General features: G+C 47.6%; 8 protein-coding genes across 8 annotated transcripts; 2 read left to right on the top strand and 6 right to left on the bottom strand.

Annotated features, from left to right (window-relative positions):
- Nucleotides 1–172: 172 nt before the first annotated feature.
- On the bottom strand, nucleotides 173–618 carry C922_03928 (hypothetical protein; the record flags this gene model as incomplete). Its single annotated transcript, XM_008819515.1, has 2 exons — nucleotides 173–310; nucleotides 433–618. 2 exons carry the CDS (start codon nucleotides 616–618, stop codon nucleotides 173–175), a joined length of 324 nt encoding a protein of 107 aa, XP_008817737.1.
- A 1,367-nt stretch (nucleotides 619–1,985) lies between these two features.
- On the bottom strand, nucleotides 1,986–3,582 carry C922_03929 (hypothetical protein; the record flags this gene model as incomplete). Its single annotated transcript, XM_008819516.1, has 3 exons — nucleotides 1,986–2,180; nucleotides 2,378–3,517; nucleotides 3,553–3,582. 3 exons carry the CDS (start codon nucleotides 3,580–3,582, stop codon nucleotides 1,986–1,988), a joined length of 1,365 nt encoding a protein of 454 aa, XP_008817738.1.
- A 1,719-nt stretch (nucleotides 3,583–5,301) lies between these two features.
- Nucleotides 5,302–6,798, bottom strand: C922_03930 (pre-mRNA-processing factor 19; the record flags this gene model as incomplete). The annotated part of the gene is made up of 1 exon (XM_008819517.1): nucleotides 5,302–6,798. One exon carries the CDS (start codon nucleotides 6,796–6,798, stop codon nucleotides 5,302–5,304), a length of 1,497 nt encoding a protein of 498 aa, XP_008817739.1.
- A 1,472-nt stretch (nucleotides 6,799–8,270) lies between these two features.
- Nucleotides 8,271–9,153, bottom strand: C922_03931 (hypothetical protein; the record flags this gene model as incomplete). The annotated part of the gene is made up of 3 exons (XM_008819518.1): nucleotides 8,271–8,359; nucleotides 8,655–8,877; nucleotides 9,043–9,153. 3 exons carry the CDS (start codon nucleotides 9,151–9,153, stop codon nucleotides 8,271–8,273), a joined length of 423 nt encoding a protein of 140 aa, XP_008817740.1.
- Nucleotides 9,154–12,318: 3,165 nt separating this feature from the next.
- C922_03932 (hypothetical protein) lies at nucleotides 12,319–13,329 on the top strand (the record flags this gene model as incomplete). Its single annotated transcript, XM_008819519.1, has 1 exon — nucleotides 12,319–13,329. The coding sequence occupies one exon, from the start codon at nucleotides 12,319–12,321 to the stop codon at nucleotides 13,327–13,329; it is 1,011 nt and encodes a 336-aa protein (XP_008817741.1).
- A 1,501-nt stretch (nucleotides 13,330–14,830) lies between these two features.
- Nucleotides 14,831–16,646, top strand: C922_03933 (T-complex protein 1 subunit eta; the record flags this gene model as incomplete). The annotated part of the gene is made up of 2 exons (XM_008819520.1): nucleotides 14,831–14,845; nucleotides 15,039–16,646. The coding sequence occupies 2 exons, from the start codon at nucleotides 14,831–14,833 to the stop codon at nucleotides 16,644–16,646; spliced, it is 1,623 nt and encodes a 540-aa protein (XP_008817742.1).
- A 682-nt stretch (nucleotides 16,647–17,328) lies between these two features.
- C922_03934 (hypothetical protein) lies at nucleotides 17,329–22,404 on the bottom strand (the record flags this gene model as incomplete). Its single annotated transcript, XM_008819521.1, has 1 exon — nucleotides 17,329–22,404. One exon carries the CDS (start codon nucleotides 22,402–22,404, stop codon nucleotides 17,329–17,331), a length of 5,076 nt encoding a protein of 1,691 aa, XP_008817743.1.
- Nucleotides 22,405–23,695: 1,291 nt separating this feature from the next.
- Nucleotides 23,696–25,168, bottom strand: C922_03935 (DNA polymerase delta subunit 2; the record flags this gene model as incomplete). The annotated part of the gene is made up of 1 exon (XM_008819522.1): nucleotides 23,696–25,168. One exon carries the CDS (start codon nucleotides 25,166–25,168, stop codon nucleotides 23,696–23,698), a length of 1,473 nt encoding a protein of 490 aa, XP_008817744.1.
- Nucleotides 25,169–26,570: the final 1,402 nt, after the last annotated feature.

The following is a 26,570-nucleotide window of genomic DNA, read 5'->3' on the forward strand; positions in this document are numbered from 1 at the left end:
TGATTGGGTGTGAAGTTTTCCACTTGTGTGTGGGTGCAAAGGGGTGGAGTACACTCCGACGGGTGACCCGCCAGGCATCGCAACGTATAGCATCGCAACATATAGCATCGCGTCACGTCGCACCGTATGGAATCACATCATATGGCGTTACATCGCATCGCACGTGTCCCGCTCAGTCTTGGAACTCCACCCGGTGGGCCTTCAAATTGAGGAAGCTTCCGCGGTACTGGTTGTTCCTATTCTTGACGAGCGGCGACAGGCACTTCTTGGGCGGGTCGTATCCTTCGATTTTGAGCGGCGGGATTTTGACCTGCGGTGAGGGGGTAAGGCGGTGAGGCGATCAAGCGGTAAGGCGATCAAGCGGTAAGGCGATCAAGCGGTAACGCGGCTGGCACTGCCTCCAGCCGCGTTCGCTCTGCGAAGGAGGCCCACCTGCCCCTTGTCCCAGATCAGCGTGCCCTTCTTTATCGCCTTTATGTATTTCTTCCGAATGGGCAGTCTGTTATAAAACTGCTGCAAAATGGAGACTGAGTTTATGTGGCTCTTGTGTCTCCTCTGGCCTACGGGGGTGGCCCAGCAGGAGCTCCTTGCAGCTGCGCAGATTAAGAGGCTCGCCATTTTTTGATAAATGGAAAAGGAACGAGGCAAAGGAAGGATGATGTGTTCAGTGATAAGTTATATATTGTGGTTGGTGGTCAGGCTTGTCGTGGAAACACAGCCGTATACGGGGGGAGGGTTTTATCCTTCCCTTTGCAGGTTTACCCTTTCTGAGAGTTGTTTTCCTTCTTTCGTGTGTCGGTGAGCATTACGCGTTTTTCAATTGTCGAAGCAGCGCCTCGTCACCGATGGAGTGAAAATAATTTTCCTATGCATGGTGTGTTTCGCTTCACCATCGCGGGGAAGGGCAGCCTGCCCTGTATGAGAACCGTCTCCGGGATTGGCCCCCGTTTAAATGGGCCAATCAGAAGGAAGTGCAACTATGGGGCACTTCCACCATCGCGTCAGCGAGACATCTCGCGTTAAAGCAGCGTCCAGAAAGGTTAAACGGGGGAAGGAACCCCCCCCCACCCCTTCTCCACTGAACGGCTTTTTTTTTTTTTTTTTTTTTGCTAGTCCATCCGTGTGCCAACTGACTCCCATAGAGCTTCACACTTGTGGCAAAAAAAAAAAAGAAAAAAATTCTCTAACGACAAGAACGTATTTGTGTAGCTTTACACATTTCCCGAGAATTTTCCTTTTATGTCTGCCGGACGCGTGTTTTTTTTTTTTTTTCCCTTACCCCACTTTGGGTAGTAACAACTGTACGCTAATCGACGTGGTGGTTATGCAGCTAAATGGTTGCTCCCGTCTGAACAGGTTTTAACGGTTGGCACAAAAAAGAACAGAAAAAAAAAAAAAAATGAGACAGTACAGCAGGCGGGAGGAACGCATATCCTGTGTATCAAGTGAGGGACAAAGGTTTCGGGGGAAGTATCCAAAATGGAGAATACATAATGGCATGGACGCATTTGCTCGATGTGAGCGGTTACCCCTCACGACATATACGCATAACGCTGCCCTTCTAACCTATGCGCTACTCCCTGCGGATAACCACCCGGTGTGATGAGTCATTTCTGTGTAAAGTAGAGTTTTGCCCCTCGATGATGCTTCTAAACGTGGAGGGGTGAAGCGTTCATTACTGGGCTCAGCTTTTCGGAGTACCTCTCCCGTCGAGGGCCGGTCCAATTGTAAGCACCCCGTTGGCTCCATCCTAGGTGAACGAGGCACACACGCGTGAATTTCCCACTCGTTTCCGATTCATTTGATATTCATTTCCGATTCGTCTTCAATTCCTTTCCGATTCATTTCATATTCATTCCCTATTCACAAGGGCAGACGTGCTGCTAGGTATGCGCTGCCTCCTGATGAATGCTCCGCCTGTGCAGTTTGTCTCGTGCCTTCGCTGGATTCACTCAAATCGCATTGCGCCTCTTCGTTGCATCCACTCAGAGGGCATTGCGTGTCTCCATCCGGTAGCCCCCCCTGGGAAAGTTGGCCCGCAGCTTCAGTATATGTAGCTTCTTCTCCAACGCCGCGATCTTCTTTTTATTCAGCATTGCTTCGTTATACAGCTGGGAGTATGTCGTGACTAGATGGTTTCTGATTCCGTCCTGGTTGTGGAGGGCCGGTTTTCTAAGGTGCTGCGCGGGATGGAGGACAAGATGTGCGCAAAGTGAGGCGTTTAGTCCAAGTGAACTGTGTATTCGGCGTCCGTTACGTGGCCAGGCGGCTAGGCTGATGGGCGGCTCTTCCGCGCATTGATCTGCCAATTGGTCGACTCCCTCTTCGGCTTTTGCCTGTTCCGCTTCTTCCGCCCCTTGGCCGCCGACTCGCTTACCATCGGAACCAGGTTGTGCACCCAGAAACGGTTGTCCGGGTTGTCGTACTTGCGGTCAAACTGGCAAGTCAGACTCTGCGCCTTGAAGTTTGCGTCTGCGCATTTATTCTTCAGGCTGCTGAGCAGCTCGGAGATCTGTCCGACATGATCGTATTCACTGTGGAAGGCATTCGTTTCTTCCATTTTGTTCTGATCGTCCAAGAGGGTACTGCCCAAATGAAACCTCTCCTTTCCATCCCTGGAGCGACCAGCCCCCTCCTTGTAGTAATAATCAGGAAACATACTTTGGTACGTAAGAGAATTAGGGTTGTCCAATTCGTCATTGTAATGCAGAAAAGGAGGCCTCTGGGCAAGCTCCCTCTTTTTGTAACAATAATTCGCCTGAACATGTTCAGAAATATTTTTCTCACCATACTTCAATATGTTTATTCTCTCCTCTATATCGTAATGGTCCAAAGAATAAATGTTGGAGTAGTATGTCAGTAGACCTTTTTTTATATCGTCTATGTTGACTTTGATTTCTCCTATTCTGGGGGGTCCCATGTTTGTCTTCGATGCGAGGGGGCTCTTTATCCCTTTACCGCTGGGCTTGCCGCGGTCGGCGGTTTGGCGGTCTCCTCCATGCTGTATGACCATCTGACCGCCATAGTGACAATCGCGATTTCCTTCGATATGGTCACCCGTTTTGTCACCCGCTTCGTCACCGCGATGGGGATAGTCCCTCCTGAGAGAATACTCCTTCTGCTCCTGCGCCGGGGGAATCACCGGCACGAAGTCGCGCGCATCCACGTAGAATAGCTCCCTTTGCATGTCCTTCACGTGTTGGGAACTCTTTAGCACATTCCGTAGCACTTCGTTTTGAAAAATGAGATCCTTCTCCATGGCCATCTGATGCTCGTTGATGAGCTTTTTTGTTCCCGTCTTATCGGTGTGATCGTTGCGATGACTGCCGTCGTTGCGGTCATTGCGGTGGCTTCTGTCGTTGTGGGCCCTGTCCTCTTCAATGTTGGATAAGCTTTCGTATGGGAAAATGTCTTCCCTCACGCCGCACACAAATTGGGAATTGTACGCTTCGTACGTGTCATAGCGTGGGTCATGCCCGGTTTCCTGGACGCTATCGCAGGCCGTGTTTTCGATGACCTACAAAGGGTGTTTGTGTGTGTGGAGCGGTTTACATGGGTATATCCACTCCAGAGTGGTGACATTTTTCCGTTGTGGCGCTCCCCCCCATTTGGACAATTTCCGAGCTGCGTCCGGTCGCCTGCACTGTTCAGGCAAATTTCCCCCTTTTCTGCACACCTACTTGTTGGTAAACCTCGCTTGCACATTTGGCGAGTTGGCTTAGGCCGCGATCCCCTGAGGGGCCAGTCCCTTCGACGCGTTCGTCCCTGCGTGGAAGTGCCTACAAGGAGCGGAGCGGTGGCAAGCGTTCACTTGAAATGGGCATCATTCAGGTGGAATATGAACTGTTCAGGCGAAATGGACAATTTTTTTTTTTTTTTTTTTTTTTCTTCTTTTATGGCTTGCTGGGCACAAAAAGGTGGACACCCCCCCTCAAGAACCTCAATTCGCCAAGCAATTTGTTCACGTTGGGAATTATTCGTATAGCTAATTGGGAAGATCGGTACTTTGCGAGCAGAATTGGAAAAAGAAAAAAAAACAGAAAAAAAAGGAAAAAAAAATCTCAATGTGTATACATTTTTAGGCAAAACAACGTGGGGATAGAACGACCAGCCGGGGGCTACAACACTGTGCAGAAAATGACAGACAGTTTCGTCCGTGTGTTCTGCCTTGTGTAGGGTACCCACCAACCCTTGCGAGGCCTCATTACCTGCATGGTCTCACTTCACCGATTTCGGACACATGCCTGTCAAGGCGATGTGCACTCTCTTGCTTTTCTTCGTTGTAGGGGTGGAATTCCAAATGGTGTTCTTTTCGAATCACTTGCATAAGAGGTGCCGTGGCGGGAAAAAAGAAAAAGGGAATGGAAGGAATGCTCCCAACGGTAGCCTCTACCGAGAGGTAAAACAAAAAAGGGGTGCAACTAAATAAGCACTGCGGGATGGAGGCACACAGGAATTTAGTTTCGCGTCTGCTGCAAATGGTGTGTCGCAGGGATAGCCGCTTGGTCATCAGCTTGGTCAACCGCTTGGTCAACCGCTTCGCCAACCACTACGCTAATGTAGTTTCTTTCCCCATTTAGTTTCTTCCCCGTGATGCGTTGCCAAGTTGGTCGCCGCGGCGGGGTAAACTTAAATGGGGGAAAAAAAAAAAAAAAATTAACCCATCAGTTTTCCCCTTCAATGATAAATTATAATGACAAAAAGGAGTAACATTCATGTGGTACGTAAAAAAAAAAAAGAAAAAAAAAAAGACTTCCTAGTTGCACAGAGAGTACAATACGCATCTGCTACGTGGACAAACACCATCTGCCGCAAAGCGGAGGACCGCTCTATGCACACCCAAGAGGGGTGTAGAAAGAAAGAATAAAAAAAAAAAAAAAATATTAAAAAAAATAAAAAAATGAGAAAAAATAAAAAAAATAGTTCAAGCATGTAACATTGGGAGAAAAGGCAATCGCCTGAGGTGGCGAAAACGCGGCGACAAAAGAGGGACAAAAGGGGGCCAACCTAAACTGGTTCTTTATTATGGTCGTTGTTTAAAAGTACGTTTGGAGTCAACCCTGCTGTTCGTACATGTAGGAGAGGCAGAGGAGGAGGGGGGAGGTGAAGATGAATATGCCTGTCCCGCTGCCCACGAGGGGAAAAAGTTGTACTTTTTTTTTCTTTTTTTTTTCCCCACCCTGTGAGATGTTTTAAAATTTGTACGTGTTGGTAAGATCACAGCAACCAAGTGGCAATTAACGGAAATGACACGGCGGGTACGTTAGCATTGGCTACTTGACCGATTGGCCGCTCCCCCGGCTAACTCCACACTTTGACTGTTTTGTCCATCGAGCTGGAGAGCAGGTAGGCCGTCCTGCTGCCAAAGCACGTCTGCGTAACGGTGTCTGTGTGGGATGAGAGGGTCTTCACGAGGCTGGCCTGCGTCTTGGTCTCGAAATTATAAATGTGTATATCATTCCCAGCAGCTAGAGAGAGGTACTTCCCGGAGAAATCGAACTGTATACTTCGGGGAAGCTCCTCCACCTCTATGCTTTGAAAACACTGTGCTTTTCTGAGATCCCACAATTTAGCCGTCTTATCTTTTGAGCAGGAAGCCAAGTAGTACCCATTCTCACTGAACGAGATGTGATGCACCTCACTCGTGTGACCACTCAGGGATGCCTTGTACTCCTGACTTTTAATGTCATAGATGTGTATATTCGAATCTTCGGAGCCGATACCGATCATAATTCCATCTGGATGAATGGCTAGGTGTCTAAATGGACTAGGATTGTTGTTACAGATTTTTATGCTCCTTGACGTTTCCATGTCGTGGAGGATCCATACGTTGTCCTTAGAGGAGCTGACAAAGTAACTCTCCATCGGGTGCAATGCCAAGGAGGTTATCTGATCTTTATGTTTGGTGATAACATTTGACGTGGTAAATTCGTTGGTGTCCACATCTCCTTTCCATAGTCGGATCGTTTTATCATTCGCCCCTGATATGCATACGGGGTAGGTTGGGTGAGCCACAATGGCAGTTACCTTTTTTAAATGACCCTGTAATTTGGCCAGAACTTTATTCTCCTCAAGAGAGACGTAATACACATTGCCGTCCATCCCTCCGGAGAAAAAACTGTGATTCGTATGATCATCATAATAGTTGTACTTCATTTTGTTAATATCCAAACAAAGACACGTCACTCCCGGTAGTGCAGCCGAGTGGACGTCGAATTCGTTCGTATTGGTCACCTCTTTCCACTTCTCCGTGGTGGTAACATGTTCTATGTTTCTCTTCTTCCTTGTCATCAGAAGATTCTTTGCAAGATCCTGCATTTCCTTTAGCAGCTCCTCACTTAGTCCTACTTCGAATTCGTTTACATCGTTTCCACTCCTGATGCTTAAAATTTGACTCCTCAATTTTTTAATCTCTTCTGTGTAGTCGTTCTTCTCCTTCAGCAATTTGGCGATTACTCTCGTTGCCGCATCGTACTGGTAGAGACTATGAGTCAGTTGATTTCGGATATCATTCACATGTGTCCTCAGTGTGAACATCTCTGATATGAGAGAGTCCCACTCGGTCTGCAGGATGGACAACAATCCTGGAATGCTACTAGCTGTGATGGGCCTCGGTTTCACCACTTTCTCATTTTTCAGTGGGTACAGATCCTGCAGCGTCAACACCTCTCCGCTCACTGGACATATGCCGTAATTTAGAATGTGCTTCTCGATTAGGCGCTTTTCGAAGATGTAGCCCGTTTTGCTCACCACGGGCTCGTCGGGCGTCTGCCCGCTGATCGTGCATAGGATGGACATGCGGCAAAGCGGCGGTGGAGCGGTAAAGCGGTGAAGAGGAAGCAGCAACCTCCTGTGCAGTGACACAGTGCTTCTTAGCGCGATGCCCACTTGTGCACTGTCGCGCTGTAAGCGATTATCCGCCTTGGTGCAGATCCCCCTGCTTATGTCCCCCTCTGTTCAGCTCTCCTCGAGTAGGTCCCCCTCAGTGCAGCTCTCCCCGCTTATGTTCCTGTCGGCGCCACCTAGCCCATGGGTAGTAGCAGCAGGACTCGCCGATCGCGCGCTCCCCAGTGTTTGTAACTGTATATAGGTGGGAAAGCACGCACCTACGAATAACGCCGGGCGAAGATGTCCCACGTGCGTAAACCGCGGCTTCCCCTTCTTCCCTCAAGCTAACGATGAAGCGGCGAACTGGGGGATGAAAAAAAAAAAAAGGCCCTACCAGCTTTTCCGACGACTGTTATGTTGCCAAAACGGGAGGCTTATCTCTCAGCTTAGATATCTTTACGCTTATACCTGCTGTTTCTTATTTGTTTCCCCCTTGTGGGTTTTTTTTTTTTTTTCTTCTTTCTTTTTTTTCATTTGTTGCGCTCCCTCGAGTCGTCACATAGGGGTGACTGCCCCGATGCTGGGGGGAAGGCAATACCACGAGTTACTCCGGAAAAAAAAAAAAAACAAAAGAGCCAATCTAAGCGAATGAAGCTGTGTTAGCCCAAGTTAATGTACGCGAACCCTGCTGCGTTAGGCCAAATTTACGCTGCGCAACCCACACAGGGAGAACACGTGAGGTGTCCTTCCTCCACTTCGCCGCCCCTCCGCCGCTTCTCCTCTAATCTGCAAATCGACCGGCCGCTGCGATATCTCGAAGTCTGCCCAACTGAGGTGAGAACGTAAAAGTATGCGCCAACGGGGAGGAAAGAAAAAAATATATTTTAAATAGCACAACCTTAAAGATAGCCGCTGAACATTTGTACATGCTCCACGATAAAAGTCCCTTCTAGTCGCGCGTTCGTTTCGATGGCGAGAAGAGACGGTGTGCCTTCTTTCCAATCCGGTTCAGAGGAGTGTCTCACTGAGGGCCTATTTCAGAGAACAAAACGGTTTGGCAGCAACGAAGGTAGGTACGCGTGGAATCCCCTTCACTGACGCCCCGGCAACGATAACCAGGCAGCAAGTGGCCCAAACGACAATCTCAGCCTCTAAGCAGAGCAGACAGAAGGGGAAGTATTTCATCTCCCCACGGGAGCTACGCAACTGTTTGCTTATCACAATGTGAAGGCAGTGAAAGCAGCCCCAACGGTTCGTCCTTCGAAGAGGTGCAAAAAATGAAAAAAAAAATAGAAAAAAAATATAAAATAGAAAAGAATCAACTGTCTTTCCATAACGACGCATATAATGCAGATGTTGAATATACCATGGGAAATATTGAGAGAGTGTCCTACGGAGCGAGGGGGGGAGACACATCGAAGCCAGGTTCTCCACTACTGTGTCTACTTCTTCTTAGGGTATCCCAGTATCACTTCTATGTTGTGCAGTAAATTTTCAGTCCATCCCTTTCTGCACCGTTCCAGGACGCCACCTAGGGAAAAGTTAAAGGACAGGGAAAAGGGGGGAGAGATGGGAAGAGGTATACAGAGGCTACTTCATTAAGTGCGCTTTGAGCGAGGGGCAGACTAACATATAAACATATGTGTGCAAGTGGGGTACACTTTGGAGAAATTGACGCTCCGCTGGTCTGATGGGAACCCCCCCTGCTTCGCCAGGACGGGAAGCGGTCCAAACGGTTCAAACGGTTCAAACGTTTCAAACGGTTCATGTTCTTCAAACGGTTCATGTGCTTCTAACGGTTCAAATGGTTAAAGTGATTGACCTACCCTCGTCAAACTTATTCTTGGTGGGAATGTTCTCCTGGGTTAGCTTAAGCAAAGTGTGATTTTCTTTAACCGTCTTAAACTCCAACGTCACTGTGCTGTAGTCGTCGTCACACCAGTCCCTGAACCTCCATTTTTGGATAATCTTCTTTGCCTTTTCAATCTCCATGAATTCACCATAGACGCTCCCCGCGAAGAGAGAGAACCTCCCTCCCACTTTGGCATCCTAAATGGTAATCGGGAAAAGAAAGAACAATGTCAGTATTTTGTGTTGTACTTTTCAGGAGAGCGACAACAGGAGGGAAGCGGACCATGTGATAGGGCCTTCACCAGGCATGCCAATGTTTCTCTGTGGTCTTCCTAGCACTTCCTCTTTCTCTATCTTGCTAACCGTCTGGGCGGGGGAACCCCTAGAAAGCCTCGTCAACGTGTAGGCATCTGTGAAGGCATTGAAGAGAACCTCGGGGGGCACGTAGTACTCCTCCTCTATTGTGAAGCTCATGTTGTTCGGGGAGCGGTGGATACGAGGGGGCAAAGTGGAGAAATTAAGAAAAAAAATAAAAAAAACCTAACAAAACCAAACGGTAGCTACTTTTATTGTAGGACGAAGGTTCGGCTTTATCCCGTGAGGCATTCTCACATTTGAAGAAACTCTCTGCGAGGTTTTTTTCCTCGACACGGTTTTACCCGAAGCAGTAGGTAGTAAAACTAAATACAATGACGTTGCGTAAGCCCCTTCGGCACTACGCATAGAGGGGAAAAAAAAAAAAAAAAGTGCCACTACAACTCCGTTTACCCTTTTTGGCTTCACTTGTGCAAAGATATCCTTTACAACTTGGAACGCCTCCATTGTTTGCGATCACTTCTACTCAAGAGGGGAGGACCTTCACACCTACGAACCTATCCTACCTCCTAGGTTACCTCAACCCGTGTGGACATTTTGAGAGGCCACGCGAAAAGGTCCAATCGGTGTACAGCTCCTCATCACTATTCGAAGCGTTGATGTAAGCTCCCTCGTTTCGGATGCCCAAACTGTGGCCCCCAAATGAGAAAAGTGCGTCACCACAGAATGGGGGAGACTTCAAATGGACTGGCTTAATGACACACAGGGCAGGTGCGTTGAACGGGACACTTCCCTCACTCACAGGTGGAAGAACATTTGACTGACAACACACGTTGGTAGAATTATGAGGAGGCGAGGAGGTGTAATCCACTTTTTTTCATTTTCCCACCAAAGGGATCGGTTGCGACGAAAGGGGCAGATGCAGAGTTGAGGGCCAGACTATGATAGTGTGCTATGCGCGTTGGATCCACCCCCATGTCATTGCCCCTCTTTTGATAGTCCACAGATGTATGCTGGGCAGAAAAAAAGTCGTGTATATGACTTCCGGTCACCTGACTCGACTGATGCAAAATCTGAGCAGAGTAAAATCGACCCATTCCCTTCACCCCTTAAATGTGTGACATGGGTTGGCGTTGCGGATAGGCAATCGTCGTATTAGTTCCCTTGCGCCTCCTTCATGGAAATCATATATATACCGGCTTATGATTGCTTCGCTATCCCATGATGCTGATAAAGAAAAGATACCTAACATAAACGAGGGAGGCCGCCAAAAAAAAGAAAAAACGTTTTATCAGATTTATACGAAAGGAAAGTATACTTTTTTCACCTCCATTCATTTTGCCTTTTCCAAACGAGGCTTCTCAAATTTGATAAGCTTTTTTTTTTTCTTTTGTTTACGATTATGCCAAAATTGTTATACACTTTCGTATTGCGCGATGTTTGGCGCCCACCTCTTCATTTAACATTAACGTGGCATGATGGGGAAAACTGACACTAAGCAATATATCATAAAAAGGACAAGAAACTTAAAAAGGAGCTCTGCTAAAAGATTACCACAAAGGAACCACAGTGATAGGGGTGTTTACCCTCGACTAATTTGCTCTTGTTGCCAAATACTACTATACCTCAACTTGACACGTACGCTGAAAAGATCACCGCTTCATGCAAAAGGTTTGATTTTTTAAAATTGTTCGCCTTCATAGAAAGGCTACAAAAATTGCCCTCGGCTTTTTCAAGCCTCGAGACGGGAATTGGAGTAGTTTTCAACTAGCAATAATCGCGTATCCGTTAGTCGTCATTTACAGCGATAATGCCCCTCCCGCAAAGATGCTTTTCCTTCATCCCGTTCCCAGTATGTACTTTTTTCAATGCCAAAAGTGTACCTATCCCTGTCGGCATAAAAAAAAGAAACTTCGTGTACGCACTGGTGCAAAGGGCGTGAGCGGTAAACGGTTGGGAGGAAAAAAGAGATAAACTTTTTTCTTGGAGCGACAACGCGCGCACGCTTACCCAGTAAAGTAAAAACCGAGGCAAAGCTGCCTGTGCCATTTGGCAGATGGAATTGTTTTGTAAAATTAAATTCTCGCCATGTTGATCACTTTATTTCCCATTTGAATGTTTCCTCCCCTTTGTCGGCTGCTAAACTGCCACAAAGAGAGCACACACCATCCAGGATTTTTTTTGTTTCTTAAAATTGTCACCATTAATCACTCGACCGTTGTTGCCACTCCACAGAATGGCGCGTTTATGACGTAGAAGTTCTTCTACATCTTTTGAGGGCCACTAGGCATCTGACATCCTAATCTGATTGTTTTCCCTCCGCTTAATTGAAAAATGCTCCAATATTACATTCACGTGCCCGTTAACAACCATTGGCCAAATTTTACAGCACCGCGCGAATCCCACTTTTTGCCTGAACAAGTCAGGCAGAAAAACTGGGGTAATTTTTACTTTTGTCGAAATTTACCTGACTGGGTCAGGCAACCATGCAAGGTGTACAACTTTACTTCAAGAAAATCCATCATAAAAGGCACAGGTGTTGTCAACCTTTGTAAACATATTCACACGCAGGAAAAAAAATTGCCGTGCGAGCAGATGTGTACACCTGCACATCTTATTTTTTTGTTCCATCCCCCCCAGGTTGTGCCCCACCGGAAGGGCGTGCACGCGGCGGGGGTCACCGGGAAAACTCCGCATCTTCTCAGGATGACGAATTTGCATAGCGCTCTCAATATTCGGTAAAGCGGTGTCAAAAGAGAGATTAGCACACCTGCAATTGGTTGCGATTGGTTGTGAGTGGCTGCCATTGCTGTCACGACTGCGCGCGGAAGGTCGCGTCGTTCGCCGCTTAATTTACAACCACGTCGTTTCTGTGCATTTTCTTCATTTAAAAAAAATTCCCGGAAGGTGTTTCTCCCTCGCGACTTTGCAAAAGGCGAACTTGTGAAAGGCAACCTTTCTAAAGGCAACTCTGCTAAAGGCAATTTCTTTTTTTTTACTTCTCCTTTTGTTAACTGCCTACCCTCCGTGGTGACCATGTGGGGGTTCTCTCGCTTCGACCACTTCCTCACCGCTACGAGTTCGTTCATTCAGTGTTGCTCCTTTAAATGGAGAGGAAGCAACATGTGCATGGATAAGTGTGCGTGAATGGAAAAAAAAAGAAAAACACATGTGTGTATGCACATCGTTCCAACGTTGAAAAAAAAAAGAAAACAAAAAAAAGGGATTACCATTTTGGGGTGCATTTAGAGAGAAAACCTAGTTAGGAATTTTTTTCTTTTTTCCCCAAGTGGACCCCTTTTTTTTTCTACCCCACATGTTGACATGGCTAGCCGTCTGACGTCCCTCCTGTGCAATGTGGTGAAGTTACCGTGCGACCCTGACTGTTTATCCACTGGGAGATGCCAACATGGAGGCATCAATATGTGTGACCTCGCAGCGATCGGAATGAACAAGAGAAAGTCTTTAGACGAATCTTTGACCACAAGTAGCTCTAACGACAGATACAACTACCAATACAGCCCCGATCTGACCAAATATGATTTGGATGGGTGCATTAAGAAGGAAGGTTTTATGCACAGACTCGGCACATGCAATTGTGACGCGAGGAATGTGTGTCCTGAATTGGCACGAGACACAGGAGACTATCATCGTAACGGGGAGGAAGGGGTCTCAAGCTCTGTTATCGACCTAGATGACGAAGTTCTCATTGGCAACTTCCCCTTTGGTTGTTTGAGAGAAGTTGCACAGGGATCCCTGAACAACTTGGAAAATGGAAACTCCCGCGCCATTCTCACGGAGAGAAACTTAGGCATCATTCAGAAGGACACAGACCTAATGGGGCAGAACGTAAGAACAGGGAGGAAACAATCCAGTCACCTGTACAGCGAAATAGTCAAGCCAGATGCGGATGGAAGTGAGCACTCGGTGAACGAGGGGGAGGAAAAACAGGCGAACAAGAGAGACCAGACGGTAGAGAAAGAAGAAGCTCGTGAGGGGGAACAACACAACGCTGGGGAGGGAGACGTAGGACATGTAATCTTTCCCCAAATTCTTGACACCACAAACGAGGCGCAAGACGCGATAGGCGAGATGGACAAGATGGACCGCGCCGAAAAATCGACCTCTTATACAAAAAAAAAAAAGACTAAGAAGAACCCCAAGAGAAAAAAGGAAAGTGAGGAGCACCGGGGCAAAAATTTGCGCTCCATGTTCTCGTTCTTCGCCAGGCAGGAGGCCGCCGTGTCCAACTCGTCTCGTTCCTGCAGGGGGAAGGTCTCCGACGCATCCTCGGAGTTCCTGTCCGTGATTAGCAGCGCCAAGTCGAACGCGTGATTTGGGGAGCTAGGCGGCGTGGATCAAGGAGCAGAAAATGGGAGGAAGGGGAAGAAGCAGAAGAAGACGGGAACAAGATGGGGAGATTGGACGAAGATGATACGGACAAGATGAGCCCTAATTTTTTTTTTTTTTTTTTCCCCATTCGTCATTTGTACCTGACTTGTTCAGGCGAAAAGAGGGTTGCCATCGTGTGGGGGCAAAACAGGACAATTTTTTTTTTTTTTCTTTTCTGTTCTTTTCTTTTTTTGTGTCACGTTCGCAAGGTGCGATCTGCGCAGGACGCACATGTGGAAATGTTGTCCACTCCTGGAGTGCGTTTCGTGCATGGGGTGTTCTTTTTAAAGGGTGTTTTGCTCTACATTAGGAGCTGCCCACGCTGCAGCTAAGTAGTTTTGTGCACAGTTGTCTTTTCCCCTCATTGAAGCGCTCCTCTTTTGCGCAAGGGTGAAAGTGTACAACGATGTGCTACGTAGCGTTTTCCTCCATCCGTTTTTTTTTTTTTTCTTTTTATTCTTAATCTTTCGATACCAACTTAAACAAATTAGCGAAAAGCTATTTTTCCTCTGTCGTGCTGATCAATTTTTTACCTCACCTCGTCACACATAGGATGAAGTTGGGGGGACGGCTTTTTCAATTAAAAATGTCCCTTCCAGGGGTGTGCATACGGTTGTGTAGGAGGTATAAAATAATGGCGCTGTTGGTAAATGAGTCCCCTGAAGGGGTGGACTTTTTTTTTTTTTTTCGGCCCCGATTCTCTATTTTGCGATGGACACTTTACTCATTTTTGCTATGTAGTGCCGGTAAAACGAAGGGGTGTTTTATTTACTCTCCTTTATAGGTCCCTGCTGATGCGTAGCATAACCGGCAAAAGGAAGTAACCCTACTGTAGCAACTTCCCATTTGGGGCGAGGCACCTCCACACGTGTAGAGGGAGCAAACTGCTGACGCGATATATTTCTTTTTTCTCACACGAAAAAAAAAAAAAAAAAAAAAGTACACTAATACACTAGTACAACAGGAAACATAAAGAAGGTTACATGTGATGTTTTAACAAGGGCACTCCGAAGGACCATATTTTTTTCTTTTTCTTTGTTTCCGCTTCTTTCCCTCTTGTGGAAGTAGCAAACCTCGTGGTGAATTCGTAAGTCAACTCTTTCTCATGCCAAGTGGAGTATATCCCACCCCAATGGAAGTGTAATATATGAGGCCGACTTCATGCCTACCAGTCAGTCACACAAAAAAGGGGAATCAATGCAACGGAAGTGGAAATAAATCGACCGTTAGAAAAGATATGGACCTGGATGGTGGTATAATTTTTCGCTACTTTTGTTTCTTCTAGTTTGCCACTCTTTTGTTTTTATTTTATTTTATTTTTTTTTTTGCGTCCCTTTGCCTACGTCAGTGAGGTGAAGAAAGTACTACAAACGGGATTAAACCGTAGGAGATACCTTCATAGGAGCTTCCCCCATTTGACTACCTCCAATTCGTCTCTTCCAAAATGAGCCACTTAATGGTAAGTCCCCCTCACCCCCAAGGGAAGGATGGAGGAGCAATGAGGGGGGAAACTCCGGAGTCAGCCCCACGCAGGGGTTGAAACGGTTACGAGGCATCATCGCGACGTGTTTTCCATTGCTGCTTCCCACGCTTCTTCCTCCTACACCACTCCTTACCACATCGCTCTTCCTCACACCGCTCCGTCATTGCAGTCCCTACCCATCGTGCTGCTGAAGGAAGGCACGGACAAGGCCCACGGCAAGAGCCAAATCATCCGCAACATAAACGCGTGCCAGATTATCGTGGACATAATAAGGACGACCCTTGGACCCCGCGGCATGGACAAGCTGATTTACACGGAGAGAGATGTTACCATAACAAATGATGGCGCGACGGTGATGAATCTGCTAAACATTTCTCATCCCGCAGCGTGCATCCTAGTGGACATTGCGAAATCACAGGACGACGAAGTGGGAGATGGAACCACCTCCGTCGTAGTAGTAGCAGGAGAGTTACTAAACGAAGCGAAGCAATTAATTAACGATGGAATAGAACCCAATATGATAATCGATGGGTTCAGAAAAGCCTGCACCGTAGCGATAAATAAGTTGAATGATCTGAGTCTTAGGTTTGTGAGCAAAAGTGAGGAGGAAAAAAAAGAAATCCTAATTAAGTGTGCACAGACAGCATTAAATTCGAAGCTTGTTTCGAATCACAAGGCCTTCTTTAGCGATTTAGTGGTAAATGCAGTGTACAAACTAGGAGATAACCTAGACAAATCAAACATCGGCATTAAGAAAGTCAGGGGGGGGTCCTGCTTAGACACACAACTGATTTATGGGGTGGCGTTTAAGAAGACTTTCTCCTATGCAGGTTTCGAACAACAGCCCAAAACATTTCTGAACCCGAAGATCCTACTCCTAAATGTAGAATTAGAATTAAAAGCAGAAAAGGAGAATGCAGAGGTTCGGATTGATAATCCGAATGACTACAACTCCATTGTACAGGCCGAATGGGAAATCATTTTTAAAAAATTGAATTTAATAAAAGAGAGTGGAGCAAACATCGTTTTGTCGAGGCTTCCCATTGGAGATATAGCCACTCAGTTCTTTGCCGATAATGATATCTTCTGTGCAGGCAGAGTGGAGGATGCCGACTTAAAACGAACGGCGAACGCAACAGGTGCTATCGTACAGACGTCCCTATTCAACCTACACGAAGGTATATTAGGCAATTGTGGTGTCTTTGAAGAAATACAAATTGGCAACGAAAGATACAACATCTTCAAAGAGTGCCTAAAGACAAAGACAGTCACAATTATTCTAAGAGGAGGTGCCAATCAGTTCATTGAAGAGGTCGAGAGATCAATTAATGACGCCATTATGATTGTGCTTAGATGTATCGGCAACTCGGAAATCGTTCCGGGAGCAGGATCTATAGAGATGCAATTGTCCAAACATCTCAGAATATATAGCCGATCCATCTGCAACAAGGAACAGATCGTGTTGTACTCATTCGCCAAGGCTCTTGAATCCATTCCTAGACACCTCTCTCACAACGCAGGTTATGACTCAACAGATATTCTGAACAAACTGAGGAAGAAACACTCCGAGGAGACCAGCGACATCTGGTACGGAGTGGACTGCCACGAGGGAGACATCATTAATGCGTATGAACACTGCATTTTCGAAGTCACCAAAATTAAGAGGAACGTAATTTACAGCGCTACCGAGGCTGCCTGCCTCATCCTCTCCATCGACGAGACTATAAAGAACCCGGCCAGCAACGCCGAAAAGGGCCCCCGAAAGCCATACGCCTGAGGGGGGAAGCGGCGCAGGAGGCGGCGAGAGAAGCGACGTGAGAAGCGACGTCAGAAGCGCTTGGCCAAGTCACCTTTCGACGTGACAGGAGAAGCCCCCACTGGTAGCCCTTCCCCGTGCCAGCGGCGCGAACTATCCCCCTGTACCACACCAAGCAACACCAAGCGAGACCAAGCGACACCAAGCGACACCTGCGCTAACCCCTACGCATAGATGGCCCAATAAATTTACGTTGCCCTCGTGCGAGAAGTGCACACACAGAGATCGCCTCTTCCTATTCGTCAAACACTTCTGCGGCAATGCAATGTGCGTGCTCGAAGTGGTCAACACGAATAGAAAAAAATAAAAAAAAAAAAATAAATAAAAGAAAAACCTAAAGGCACGTGCAAATGCGTGAAACCCACACCAGGGTCGCAAAAGCGAAAAAGGTGCAAACTGGAACGGGAAGTCGAAGTGAAACTCAAACGGGAAGTAAAACTCGAACGGGAAGTCAAACTCAAACGCGAAGTCAAACTCAAACGCGAAGTCAGACTCAAACGGGAAGTCAAACTCACATGCAAACGCGTGGGAAACGATCCACCAAGAGGGGTACAGCTGTGAACACGCCTGAGAGCTGCGGAATGGACCCTTCCTCCCCCCCCGTAGGCAAACAGAGAATAGCCGCCACTTTCTTTTTCCATCCTTAAGACCCCAACCTTTTACTGCCTATCTGGCTCATCACTCGACTGATCACACTCGCAGGGACGCCCCCCGCTGGTTCCAGTTCCTCGTGAAGCGTCTTGAGGCGAGCCTTCGGCTTCGAAGTGGAAACCGCGGAGGTACCTACACTGCCCTGATTCTTCTTCCGCTTGGGGGGCGGCGTCTTGTTCCTCTCCTCCTTTTGCAACTTCGTCCTTCCCACGCCACTTCTCATTCCCCCCTGCGCGTTTTTTGTGCCCTGGACCATTCTTGCCCGCCTGTCGACGTGGACAGAGGTTAGCTTCAAAATGACACTAAGGTTGGAGGTAGTCTCGTGGTTTCCCATCTGGTTCTCCATCGGGTTATCCTTCTTGTTATGTATCCGTGCTGGGGAGACCTCCGTTCTGTTCTGTTCTTCCCGAGGAGGGTCCTTCATTGAAGAACGCATCACGCAGTTTTTTCGATGTGCCTGCAGGTTGGTCCCTTTGTGGATCTCCTCACATGTGTGCACTCTGTCGGGACGCACTTCTCCATTGCCGTGTCCACGGGTTAAGGCCACTCCCGTGGTAGTCCACTCAGGTTGATTCAAATCCCTCCTGTCACTTCCCCCCCGTTGGTCGCTCAGCACATTATGAATTTTCATTTCCTTCTGGGGTTCCTCAATGGAGACACTTTCACACCCGAAAGGCACCTTTGCAGTGATCTCCCTCACGGGGAAGCACTCCTTTTCTGAGTTCTCCATTTTCCTCAAGGGGACCATCACCTTTGTGGAAGCCCGCACAGATGAATGGTCTTCTACGATAATGAGAGGATCTCCTTCCTGCTTACCATACGTAGTGATGCTTTCCCTTGTATGCCCAACACAAGGTGGGTTCCCCCCTACTAGATTTTCCCTCCTCATATCGCTAACCAGCTGCCTCTCCTTGTTCCTACTTTCACGTGGAGAAAGGGAAGTTCCATTCATGGGCGTACCATCAGAGAAGGGGCCCTCATCAGAGTAAACCTTACTGAGACGTTCTCCCTTTGGCTCTCCCTTTGGATCTCCATTACGGGTTCTATGATCCGGTTGTTTCATACATCCAGGAGTGTTATTCGCTTCCGTTCTGTCCGCTTCATGGATGTGCTTGTCCCCTTCGTTGGGGCAAAGTAATGCTGCCTCTGCTTCTGTTTCGACTGTATGGAACTGCCTCTCATCAGTCAGCCGCTTCACCTGGCAGTGGTTGCGTGGTGTAGTAGCCGCCTCAGAACCCACTTGATGCAAACCATCACTTGTGTTGTGTGCCCAATCCAATCGGCGCAGGAATTTAGTAACTTCATCGCTGTTGAGTGACTCCCCCGTCTTGGCGAATTGCTCCTCCAGATCAGTCACTTTTGTATCTTCCCCCGTTAGTCCTCCAACCGTGCGATCACTCAAGCGCATACAGAGTCCGCCCTCTATGGCCGCTAAACCTGTGCATGTCTTCCTATTCTCCACTGACGTAGCAGTCGAATGGAGGACCTGCATAGCCACTCCATCTACTTCATCCGTGTGAGGTTCTCCTTTCCCCGTGCCACCAGTAGGATGAATGCCCTCTTCCATCTTGGGGGGGTCTTCCACAGGGAGGCTGCTTAACTTAAGACCATTCTTCAGTCCAAGCTCGTCTCCATAGTTCCACTCCGTGGTGACATCAGAAACGTGCGCGCTGCGATCACCGTTGCGCCTTTCCACTGAGTGCTGATTGGTTTGATCTCCAACGTTGGTTCGTTCTTCACTAGGTGGAGTACTAACTGGAATGACACCAATGAGGGGACTTCCATCGGTGAGGGAACTTCCTCGTTGTGCATTTCCTCCCTGTGCATTTCCTCCCTGTGCATCCCCATTGGAGTAACAACCCGTATGGACCCCCACAGCTGTGTTCACCCCGTTGCTATACATCCCCGCGGTGTAGTCCCCATGAGAGAAATTAGAACCCACATTCAGTGCCATAAAGTGTTGCTCCTCGTGCACTAAATTAGGCTTCACAGTAGTGATGTCTATATCTGGTACATTTATGTCTCTTCTTTTTGGATGGACCCCCAAGGTGTGTAGTCTAGATGCGCTCACTCCTCCTTGTGGCGACACTTTCCCACGGGAGACGTTCGTCTGGGGCGGCTTCGTCTGTTCCTCCGCGGTTAGATTATCCCCATTGGAGCGGCTCATTTGGGGTCCCCCGCCTAATGGAGCCTCCACCAGCGCACTTCTAGGAAGGGAAAACGGGTTCATCGATTCTGTGCCGCTAGATTCAGCGCACACGTTCTGGCTGCACTCGGCTAGAGCCATCTCGTTATTCGAATCGGATAAGTTTGTCGGACCAGGGACGAAGTCTTCTATTTGATACTTCTTCACATGGTCGCTATACTCCGTATCATCCATGCCATCGTAGTAGTATAGGAGGCTCGATCCCCTCATGAACGGGTCGTAATTGTAATTACCGGTGTCGCTGCTTTGCACCGTTTCGAGGCTGTCCTGTTGCTTTCTCAGTCCATTCCCTGTCAAGGGATTCTCTTTAGTCTCCTCCATGTCGTGGTTCTCCCGAACGGGAACCACACGTGTTTGTTCCACCAGGTTCGCGGCCAAGTGTTTGTACACCGTATTCACATTCTTTTGATGGAAATGAAACATCGGATTGCTCATATTTATCTTTGGATGGAAGGAAGGGACGAGTGCCGACGTTTTGTTCTCCCTCTTTAGACTCACTAAGGTGTTGTATAGAGTATTAACATCACTCTCGTTGTTGCCTCTCAGCAACCAGTAGCCACATAAATCCCTCTTCTCATTATACTCCGTGATTTCTATCCCATAGGGGTGGTTCCTCTTCTCCAGGACGGTTATATTCGTTATGTCCGGGTCGGAGAAGAGCTTCACCCTCACATTGGTGATACTCACAATAGATTCGATGTCGTTGCTGAAGTTATTTATCTCGTTTTTCGAGATGAAGTGGTTGTTCTCGGCAGACCCACTTTTGGGAGGGTCCTCTCGGAGAGGCGACTGGGCAGGGAACGCGCTATCGTGGCTTCCATCGGCAGGGGAATCTACGAAGTTTATCATGCTGTTTCTGTCGCTGTTTCTGTTGCCGTTTCCAACCGCCTGCCCGTGCGTGTGGACACACAAGTAAATGGAGCGCAGCGAAACGGTCCTTACCTCCCACTTCTGATGCAGGGAGTCCTTCCGCCAAAACTGCTGTTGATAGGTCACCCCGATGTTCATGTACAGGTCGGTGAACGGGAGAACGTGAAAGTATCGCTGCCGCTTCTTCGCGTCTGCATCCACGGGTTCATCCCTTTGCCTGTCGTATATCCTTTTCTGGAGGATGTCTTTTAAGTGCGCAGGGTAAACAGAAATCTCGCTACTGCAACTGAGCAGTTTCTCAAATTCCTTCTTAATCAGTGCAGAGGTGTCACTGACGTTTTTCTTCGTTTCTGAAACTTCTATCTTCATGGGTTCAACTAAAGAAGGTAAATCCTCCGACTTCATTTTGGAGTGAGGGATCTCCAGCTTCTTCTCTATGTCTATTAAGTTCTCCTTTGAAAAAAATAGACACTTGTATGATTCTAATTTTTGTACGTAGTAATCCAGAGACAGTCCTGCATTTCGACCACTCAACTTTATCATGTGTTGAAGTTCATTTTTCTTCATCCCTAAATAGCTGTGGTAATTGATTCTCTGTTCGTCCATGTTTTTTAGGAATTTGGTGCTTTTGTCCTGTACCACTTTTAGCTCTTCGTGTAACTTTTTTTTTTTTCTCTCCAGGAAGATATTCGTAATGGTGAAGGAAGCCCTTATGGACCTCTTAACATTTTTGCTCGTGATTTTTCCATATTTGTAAATGTTCCTGAGGGAAGGGATTGTGTTTTTTAGGACTAGAGATTTTTTACAAAGGAGTTGTAGCTTGTCATTCAGTTCTTGCTTGATTTCATTCTTCGCATCTATCAGGGTGTATATTTCGTGACTTCCACGGATTAGTTTGAACCCCGGTTTGAGCTGCACCAGGTCGTTGTGGTGGTTGGCTGCTGAGGTGGTCATCGGGGGGGTTGGCTCCGCCTCTTTCCGTATGCTGACAATTTTTTGCGTTGGTGAGTGGCCGCCACGTAGGGCCAGATCGGCCGTTTCTCTTCCGCTTTTTTTCCCTCCCGATGAGGACATACCAAAGAGGGGAGGTGCACTCCCACTGTCATTATTCTTCCCTGCCTCATCCCTGCTGCATTTGGACTCATCTTCTGCGTGCGCCCCATCTTGCCGCTTCTCCCTGGAAGTGTTCCCTCCATCTGCTTCATTCTGCACATGGATAGGATCATTCAGCAAGCAGTCACTACATAGGAAAGTGTACTGACATGTTTTGCAGGCATACTTCACATACTCATTTGTGTGCACAGGACATTTCTCCCTAATTTTAACTGGGACATTATTGTCCATTTCGACTAGCCATTTGTCCTTTTCTCTCACGATGACATCATTATATGAGTAATCATTTTGAAACAAGCCACTGCTGGCAACATTGATAATATGGTCCTGATCATTCTTGTGCAATTTTATGCTGCACACTGCACAGAGAAATATGTTGCACGTTTTGCAAAACAGGGTCGAAATGTTTAGGAAGCAATTCATGCAGGTCCGGAACTCACCCACACAAGGAGCAGTGTGATTGATCTTCACATGTCTCAAATAGTCATTCAAGTTTTTGCTACTTTCCCTCGTGTAGTGAACATCGTGTATGTTATCCATTATATTGTACTTGTTGTTTATTTCTCCTTTTCTATACGAAGTGAGAACATTTTTTTCGTTACTTAAATTGTGAGTGTCCCCTTTGTATTCCACAAAACAGCTCATGTCTTCTCTTTCGTTTAACTTCAGGGGGGGGTCATTCCGCTGTCCGTTTCCTCCATCCTGCTCCCACTTCTGACACTTTTTGTATGGCCCATTTGTTCCTATATGGCTGTTCAGATTTGCCCCCTCTTTCCTTTCCCGCCTGAAAAAATTGTCTTGCTCGTGTTGGGCTGCGCCGCTCTTGCACTCATTTGGCGCCACGAACAGGGGCTCGCGGATGACGATTTTGTCATTCATAGGGGTGTTCTCGATTGTATGGAGGTGTATACAAATGTGCATACAACTGTGCATGCAATTGTGCATACAAATGTGAATACGAATGTGCATACAATTATGCATACACCTGTGCATACACTTCTGTTTCCACTACTTCTCGCACTGTTGTGTGTGTTTTTTTTTTTTTTCTTGTTCCTCTCTGCGGTCTATTCCAGACGCAGGGGCCGTATCGGGCGTATCGCAAACCAGACCGATCGCCTTTGTCACGCTCATCCCGCTTTAGCAAAATGCAAGTACGCTCTTCGCGAAATCGGGAAGGAAGAAATTTTTCCGCAACATTTCTGTGACATTTCCACGACACAATGATGCGTGTATGGCGAGCTACAAAATTTTAGCGTACCTCGCGTTGCATCCTTTCTGAATGTATTCTTTCCCGTCTGCCCATTTCATACTCCTGGAAAGTGAACATTTTGTCCATTCTTCCTTTGGGGAAATTTTTTTTTTTGAGAGTGTGCTCCGCAATGGTATTTTTTTGCCTGAATGTGCAAGGTGGAAAAAAAAAAAAAAAAAAAAGGAAAAAGAAAAAAAAAAATCGCGAAAGGGGGAGAATTATTCTATTGCCGCCTGATTGCATGAACCGTTCATGCGAATATTACCCATTTGTGTATTTTTTTTTTTTTTCCTTTTTTCGGCAAATGGCTAGCTGCTTCCCCTTTTACGATAAGAAATGAAAGAGCTACATTTGTTTTTTTAAGCCAATTCGTATGGAAGAGCCTTCCTGGGGGATGGGGAATACCCCCCATCGGATTTGCATACGTCACACAGTTGCAAAAGATGGGCAATTTCTATTTTAAGGGGAATCAATTTTAATAAGATCCCCATTGTTAAAAATGTGTGCAGGGAAAAGTGAACGCGATACGGGGGGGGTGGGGGAGCAGATGTGTGGTGGAGGGAAAACTTCAAATGTGTAGACATATCTTAAAAGGGGGAGAAACAGGAAAAAGAAAGAAAAAAAAGGAAAACAAAAAAAAAAAAGGCTCGGAGCGCCGCCTGAACTTCAAATAAAAAGGTTAAAAAGGAAAAAAAAAAAAATAAAAAATATATATACATATATGTCTGATAGGGGCGCCGTGACGCCGCCTATTCTCGTGTCTGCTTCCAAAAAGCGGGCGTGCACAGAGGGGGAGCATTTTGTGCTGGGCCATATGGGACGGCAGCCTGCACTGGCGCCAGGCTCCCCCGTATCGTAACGTGCTTTCGCTACTTCTGAATGAGACTTGCCCACGCCGCTCCGCTGCGTCGGTTCCTCATGCTACTTCGCCACCTCAAAGGTCAACGTTACGTGCTGCATATTCCTGATGTTGACGAGCAGCGCCTTGGGGGTGATGTCGAAGCTCGGCAGGCACACCAGCAGGGGAAGCGTCTTCTCGCCGTGTATATGCTGCACCTCGAGCTCCTCGCAATTCCCATTAACAAAAATGTGGGGGTACTTCTCATCGTCCAGTAAACAAAAGGGGTCCTTCTCTAGGAACGGATAGCACCCCAGAGTGTCTGGACAAGTAGGAGATAAAATACGACTCTTCGCAATCATTTTGAGAGCATCCACTGGACCATTTTTTGAGTAAGACACTATATTGGTAACAGATTCACCGGACATACAACATATGTTTACATTGTCGATGGAGAAAAGATACGGGTTAGTGACGCACTGAAAGGAGGTGTTACTTCTGGCAGTCTTAAAAAATAAGCTAGGAAAAGGTTGTTGCGGCAGAATGGCATCACTGGGGTCCTTCTCACCAGGCATTAAATCGACATACACAGCTGGACAGAGAGAAGAAAGGAACGTGTCGATGGCATTCATGTCTTCCTCATCGCTATCAACATTGCGAAGACAGTTACCAACAAGGACTACTCTGATTAGCTTCTCGGATAAGTGTTTATCTCCATGTAATCCCAAAATGAAATTCTTCAATAAGGAGATGTTATGTCTTTTTTCGCTTCGGTCACTTATGTACAGCCCCGAGACGAACAGGACATATTTATCGTCATCGCTAATACACCTAGGAACTTCTAACTTTGGCACATAGGCATAAATGACCTCGTCCACATATAGGGAGCCATTGCTCATGCCCGTCCCTTTTATAATGACTGTAAGCCCCGTCACATAATGATCGCTGTTTATATTTCCTTCCAACTTTAACCTTGCCGTTTCGTCCTCCAGAAATAAGAGATCTTCGTTATGCGAGAAGTTCATCACGATGTGTTCCGCCTCGCTGATTTCACTGATGTATTCGTTTAGGATGGAGGGCCGCAGCTCCATTTTTTTGAACAGCGTGCCTATGCAGTAGCATTTTTCGTCCGTCTTAATCTCCTTTAGGTAGTGCAGCAGTTGGTACTCTTGGCCACCTTCTCCCTTAACTTCGTCCCCCAGCTCTCTCTTGATCTGACCGTTTAGCTGACCGTTTAGCTGGCCGTTTAGCTGGCCATTCAGGTGGCCATTTACGTGACCATTTACCTGACCGTTTAGCTCGCCGCTTACGTGACCATTCGCCCATCCGCTCCCTTGGCCTAGTCGTTCCACTGTCCTCACCAGCAACCCCTTCATCGTCTTCGTCCTCGAGCTGTAAATTTCGCAGTACTGCTGCGCGTAGGTTGCCTTGCCAATCAGGAACCCCTTGGAGTGATTCTCATAGTTGTAATGCTCCTTCTTGATCTTCTTTTGGAGGGGGGACTCGCAGTCGCCCTGGGAGTCGGGCTTGGTGCGTTTGCTCGCGTCTTCGCTCATAGTGGGGGGAGGGAAAATCTGCGACGTGGTGAGGCGGCGAGGTGGTGAGGTGATGAGGTGGTTAGGTGGTTAGGTGGTGAGACGGTGAGGTGTTGAGGTGGTGAGGCGGTGAGACGGTGAGGTGGTGAGACGGTGAGGTGGTGAGGCGGTGAGATGGTGAGGTGGTGAGGCGGCGAGGTGGTGAGGCGGTGAGATGGTGAGGTGGTGAGGCGGCGAGGTGGTGAGGCGGTGAGATGGTGAGGTGGTGAGGCGGCGAGGTGGTGAGGCGGTGAGATGGTGAGGCGGTGAGATGGTGAGGCGCTGGGGCGAGCTGAGGCGGCGATGTCACAGGGCGATGCGATTATGTCTGGGTGGAGCGCTCCCTTCGACTGACATCATCCGACTGACACTTTTCAACTAACCCTTAGCTGTTCCGCGAGCTAATCTGTATGTGCGGAAACTTGCCCGTCCCGCGGGGGGGCTACTCAAAAAGGGAAAACGTCTGACGCCCTGCGGCCACACGAGTGCATGCCTCTGTGGGGACTATAGCTTATGGTCATACGGACGTGTTATCGAGTAATCGTGTGGACGTGCATCGTACGGACGTAGTGCACTTTTACGTCAGTACAAGTATAAGAATAAGCGCGCTTCACACGAGCAGCGGGGAAAAAAGGAAAAGAAACAGCTGCAAATGGGGGGAAATCAAAAAAAAAGAAAAACATGAAAATGGAAAGCAGATCCCCAAAAAAAACGCTGCAAATGCAGGGAAAACGCAAAAACAAAATGATGCCAATGACGCTTCCTATTCCGGTGCTGTCGCCTATGGTGCGCGCAGGCGTTTGCATCTGGAAGAGAGGGAACCGCTACGCTGATACACTGGTACACTGATTCGCCGGTACGCTGATACACTGATTCGCCGGTACGCTGACCCGCTGGCCCGCTGACCCGCTTGCATGCTTGTGTAAGGCAGTAGGCAAGGTGCTATTGCCCCCGCGGCTGGCTTCCCCTTTGCGGAATCGGTTCTGCGTTGCTGCGTCGCACCTGGGGGAGGGGTGCACCTTTGGTGTGTTAGGGAAAAAAACACAAGTGAGGAACGTTCAGAGGGGTGACGCGACCTGGATCATCACCCGGCGCGATGTAATATAAAGGCTATTCACCGCAAGGGGCAAATAATAGGATATAGGTGAAAATAAAAAATTTTAATAAAAAATAAGAAGAAATAAAAACATCCAATCAGGGTAGCCACTTTTACTGAGTCAAATATAGGGACTAACGTGTTAAAGGGAGTCGTGGGACACAGCGAGGAACGTATCCTGACGTAGAAAAGCTCGCTGCTATGAAATCTCCTTTTTTCAGAAGCGTGGAAGCAGCGAGCGCAAAGGGAAAGGGCCTTTCGCCTGTGCTATGGATACCCGCGTGTGGA

The sequence above is a fragment of the Plasmodium inui genome (assembly GCF_000524495.1).
Source record: "Plasmodium inui San Antonio 1 unplaced genomic scaffold supercont1.18, whole genome shotgun sequence".
NCBI lineage: Eukaryota > Apicomplexa > Aconoidasida > Haemosporida > Plasmodiidae > Plasmodium > Plasmodium inui.